This window comes from Prinia subflava, chromosome 17 (genome assembly GCF_021018805.1).
Source record: "Prinia subflava isolate CZ2003 ecotype Zambia chromosome 17, Cam_Psub_1.2, whole genome shotgun sequence".
NCBI lineage: Eukaryota > Metazoa > Chordata > Aves > Passeriformes > Cisticolidae > Prinia > Prinia subflava.
Window position 1 is genome coordinate 11,205,001 of NC_086263.1, and position 5,000 is coordinate 11,210,000.

General features: G+C 58.8%; 1 protein-coding gene across 1 annotated transcript in view; it reads left to right on the forward strand.

Annotated features, from left to right (window-relative positions):
- Window positions 1–1,659: 1,659 nt before the first annotated feature.
- Window positions 1,660–5,000, forward strand: part of UNCX (UNC homeobox) — a 6,987-nt gene continuing 3,646 nt past the window's right edge. The window contains exons 1-3 of the mRNA XM_063414218.1: window positions 1,660–1,909; window positions 3,002–3,177; window positions 4,780–5,000. The exon at window positions 4,780–5,000 is cut by the window's right edge and continues 3,646 nt beyond it. Coding sequence (XP_063270288.1) covers window positions 1,660–1,909; window positions 3,002–3,177; window positions 4,780–5,000 — 647 coding nt within the window. The remainder of the gene's footprint in view (window positions 1,910–3,001; window positions 3,178–4,779) is intronic.

Genomic DNA, 5,000 nt, shown 5'->3' on the forward strand with positions numbered 1-5,000 from the left:
TCCTTTTTCCTTCCTACCTATTTTTATTTCTTTCCCTTTCTCACCGTGGCCCGCCCCCCGACTCCAAGGATTTAATTCCTCACGAACCTCCCAGGAAGATTTAAAGAGTTTCCCCTGTCTGATTTCCCGGCCCGGCCCTTTCGCTCTCCTCTTTGTTAAAGGCGAACGCTGCTTCTCCAAGGCGCTCCCCTTCCCACCTTCCCAGGCCCGGGGGGAGCCCTCCCGGGGGTCTCCAGGATGGGACCCCCGGCCCAGGGCACCGCCAGCTCCGGTCCCAGCGGGCTCGGGGTGGAGGGGTTGGGGAGAACCCCCCTCTCCCTCTCTCCTGGGAGCTTGGGAAGTGTTTCTCTAACCGGGAGAGGGCACAAAACTGGGGGTCCCCAGCCCCGCGCTTTGCCAGAGAACTGTCCCTTAAATTATTCACCGGGGGGATCTATCAATGTTTTATCAGGGTGAAAACTTCTCTGGAGACGTAATTTAATTAGGACCAGTTTGGCGGCTGTTTGGGAGCTGTGAATGACTGGCGGGATGGAGCGTGGGGTATGCGATGGGCTACTCCAGCGGAGGAGGGGGAGAAGGTGAAACGGGATGAATGTAGGGATGAGAACTTTGTTTGGGTTTGAATTGTAAAGATTAGAAGTAGTAGTAGTAGTTTTTGGCCTTCTGTTTAGCGATCAGAGGCTGCTTCTGGTTGGGGCTGAGCTCACAATTCAAAGGTTGAGGTTTCTGCTGGAGAGGGGGGTGTCCGTGGCCGAATCGATAGCAGATTGCATTAATTATGATTTCGATTGATATGCTCAAATCTCCTCCTAAACGCTGCAAACGGCTCTTCCTTTTTCATTTTTTTCTCCTTCCTTTCCTTTCTCCCCCCCCATTTTTCCCCTCTGCCCCCCTCCCCTCTCCCCTGTTATAGAGCCGGAGAGGAGATGAAAAGGCTTGTAGTTTTAAATTCAATGTGACAGCTCTGGAAAGAGCGGATGATGAATCTCCTATTATTGGATCAGTCTATTTGCCGCTCAATGTCTCTCTGTAATTGGAGCAACATCACTTTAAAGGTTCAGAGAGTAGAGCATTTCTGGTGAAAAATCCCCACAACACGCTGGTGAATGTTTTAAAGGGAAATCTATTAGTGATTTGGCGAGGGGAGGGGACAAGGGGGAAGAGGGTGGGTTGGAGGGGTGGGGGGGAGGCTGTGTGTGTGTGTAACTCCGACTGTTTAGTATTTAACCGGGTATCAGGCAGATCCGCGCGTTCCCCTCCGCCCCCCCCGCCTGCCGCACCCCCCTGCCCGCCCGGCCCCCGCCGCCCTCCTCGGGCTGGAGTTCGTATCAAAGCCCCCCTCGTCGTGTTGTGACAGCTCTGATATTGTTTATTGAGGCTGGATGTCAGGTATAATTAGCAATCGATATGGAAAACGTTTGCTCCCCACACTGGCACGTCTCTGACGTCAGGACCGATTAACGTTTCTTATTGGTCCCAAATTCCCCCAGCCTGAGCTAATTATTGGGAGCCTGATGTTGATAAAGTTAAAGCGCCCGGCGCCCTGCAGCATGAGCCCCTCGCCGCGCCGCCTCCTCCGCCAGCAGCACCCCCGGCCCCAGCCGCCCCGCCGCCAGCGCCCCCAGCCCCGCCGGCACCCCCCGCCCTAGAGCCGCCCCCATGATGGACAGCCGCATCCTGGAGCATCCTCATGCCCAGTTCGGGGGGATGGTGGGCTTCCCTTACCCGCTCGGGCACCACCACGTCTACGAGCTGGCCGGGCACCAGCTGCAGTCGGCGGCCGCCTCCGTGCCCTTCTCCATCGATGGATTACTGAGCGGCTCCTGCGCCGCCTCCGTGGTCAACCCGGCGCCGCTGATCCCCTCGGGCTGCGGGGTGAGCGGGGACAGCCAGCCCTTCAAGCTCGCAGGTAGGAGCGGCCCCGTGTCCCCCCGCCCCCCACCCCGCGATCCCGCCGTCGCTCCCCGCCCGGAGCGAGAAAGGCACCGCACCGCCTTCGCCTGTGGATTTTGGGGTGTCTCGGGGGGGAGGACAGGCGGCTGTGCTGGCCCCCCGAGGGGGCGGACGGCCCCGGGCCGAGCGCCGGGAGCGCTCCCCGTTCCCACCGGCGCAGGGCCACGCGTGTGCCCTGAACAATAGCGGGCCCGGCCCGGTGCCTTCCCCCAAAGTTCATCGTGTGGCAGCTCGGAACACGCCATTAAAAGATAATAATAAATATAAGAACGGGAATCACTGGAGATTACGGAATGAAGAGCGGTAATAATTATATTTTATACAATTTAACCAAAGGGAAGCGTTCTCCCTCCTTCCCTCCCCACCGGCCTGTGGCACCGCTATTGTTCAGCTACTAAAGCATTCTGCCGCCCCAACATCCTTCTGGTTAAGCCTAGAGCTGCCCCACACTGCACCTCAACTCAACACAAATTATTATTATTATTATTATTACTATTATTATGACTTTTCTTAATTTCCGCACCTGGCGGAAAACCTTAGGGGAGGGGCAGGCAGGACTGAAAATCCCCAGCCTGGAGCTGTACGTCCTCGAAGAGGCTGCGAACATCCCAGCCCCACGCCCGCCCGTGCTCGGGGGGATGCGGGAGGCCCAGGGGCCGCCCTGCACTCGGGGTCCCGCGTGGAATGGGGCTGTGAGCTGGGACCCCCGCAAGTGCTCCGGAGGGGCTGGGGAAGGGAAAAGGGGGGGCTTTTAATTTTTTTTTAATGAAACCTTTGGTGGTTGGAGCAAATATTGGAACTTCTCTCTCTCTCTCTGCCAGCTGAGTGCCTGTGGAGAGCTTCCTTCAGGAATAAATGTTCTGTAAAGTACATTTTCGGAGGAGGCGAGGGCAGATCGGGTTCCTCCCCATTTTTAGCGCAGGTGTGTGAATAATCCCGCTCTTTTACCAACGCTACCGAGCACAAAAGTTAAAAGGCTCCTGTGAATGGCAGGGAGGGGGGAGAAGGCCTGTCTCCCAGGGACCTGAGGGTATTTCTGCTTTTTCAGACTCGGGTGACCCGGACAAGGAAAGTCCTGGCTGTAAAAGAAGACGAACCCGCACCAATTTTACTGGCTGGCAGCTCGAGGAGCTGGAAAAGGCGTTTAATGAGAGTCATTACCCGGACGTGTTTATGAGAGAGGCTCTGGCTCTCAGGCTAGACTTGGTGGAGTCCAGAGTGCAGGTAAAAAACGTGTCCCCCCTTTTCCCCCCCACCCTCGCCCTCTCCTTGCGCCGAGCAGTCCCCGGGGAGGCCCCTCGGACCCTGCTCCGGGACGGGCCCTGTGCGCTCGGGCCGCAGCCCCGCTCCTCCCGGCCCTTTTGTTCCCTGCCTTGCACTGCTGCTTGCTGTCTTATTTTATCATCATTATTATTATTACTACCCTATTTAAAAAAAAAAAATCTTGCAAAACGAGGAGAGTAGCAACCCATCTGGCTTCCTTTAATATTTTTAGTGTGTTTTTCCACTGTAAACATTTTTCTTAAATGAGTCAAGGGCGAGAAAATTAGCATGCAAATATGAGGCTTAATCACGGGCCAGGGTATGCTGGAGAATGTCAATAAAGCTCGTAGGTGCACCGAGAGCGAGTGAAACTTGTAAAACTTAATTTTAACGAGCTGCTCAGGCCCTCGGCTGTGCGGGACGGGGAGGGGAAGCGCGGATCTGCTTCAGTGGATCTTCCAAAAAATAAATGGGAATGGATGGGTGGATGCGGGGTGGCTGCTGGCTCTCGGGATGCTGTTTTGTGCCGCGGTGGCTTCGAGCGGGCGGCGAGGCCGAGCTGCGGCCCCGCATCTTGCCGGGACCCGCGGCCGTGCGGGGACGGCTCCGCGTGTGCGGGAAATGCGTCCTTAAATCCACGCCGGGATTCGGGGTCGGTTCCCCCGGGATGAGGCAGCGCCGGTGTCCGCCGTTCCCCCGCAGGCTTTGCTGCTCGGTGTCCTTCCAGCCGCTTTCCCTGCCGAGCCGGCTCCCGGAGCCGCCTCTCGCCGTGCCCGGGGAGCCTGCGGAGCCCGGCCAGGGAAGGAGCCGGGATCGGGCACCCGCATTCCCGCCGTGCTGGGGTCGTGGTCCGGCCGGGACAGGCGCTGCCAGCAGCCCCGAGGGGGCCAGGAGGGACGCGTGTGCCCGCGGGCTGCGGGGACACCGGGGACCTGCCAAGGCAGGAAGGAGCAGGGCCGGAGCAGAGAGGTTTTCATTTAATTTAATTTATCTCATATGATCTATCTAAAACGAACCCAACCAAACCCCACGCTGGGCTGATCCAACCCCTCTGCTCCGTGTCCCGGGAGGGGCAGGAGGTCCGAGCTCCGCACGTCTGGGCGAGGCACCGTCCGTCGTGTCCCCCCCGCACGCCCTCAGCCCCAGCCGCTTATTGTGCTGTGTCTATCGCATTTCGCGTGCTGCTGCGGGGGAATCGGGCCAGCCATCGGTGCTTCTGCACCTCTCGGCCGCGGGGAACAGCCGGGGGGCTGTGGAATCCCTTCTCCTCCCCGTGGCGCCGGTGCGGGCAGGGTGCAGCGTGTGTGTGCGTGAGTGTGCACCCCCCTCTTGCTGTTTATTTCCCCCTACCCTTTTAAAGAAGTGTGGATATTTCTTCCTGCCCCCTTCCCTGCTCTCCCTTTCTCAGAGGCCCGGTCCTGTGGATGGGGCTGCCGGCACCTCGAAGGGGTGGACGAGGGAGGCCTGAGCTGCGCTTCTCCCCTGCGCCCCCTCCCACCGCCCTGGCCACCGCGGGGGGCCGGTGCGCTGGGTGTTAATTGCTTCTCGTTGTTCGGTGTGTAGGTCTGGTTCCAAAACCGCCGGGCCAAATGGAGAAAGAAAGAGAACACGAAGAAGGGCCCGGGGCGGCCGGCTCACAACTCCCACCCCACGACGTGCAGCGGGGAGCCCATGGACCCCGAGGAGATCGCCCGGAAGGAGCTGGAGAAGATGGAGAAGAAGAAGAGAAAGCATGAGAAGAAGCTGCTCAAAAGCCAAAGCCGCCACCCGCACTCTCCCAGCGC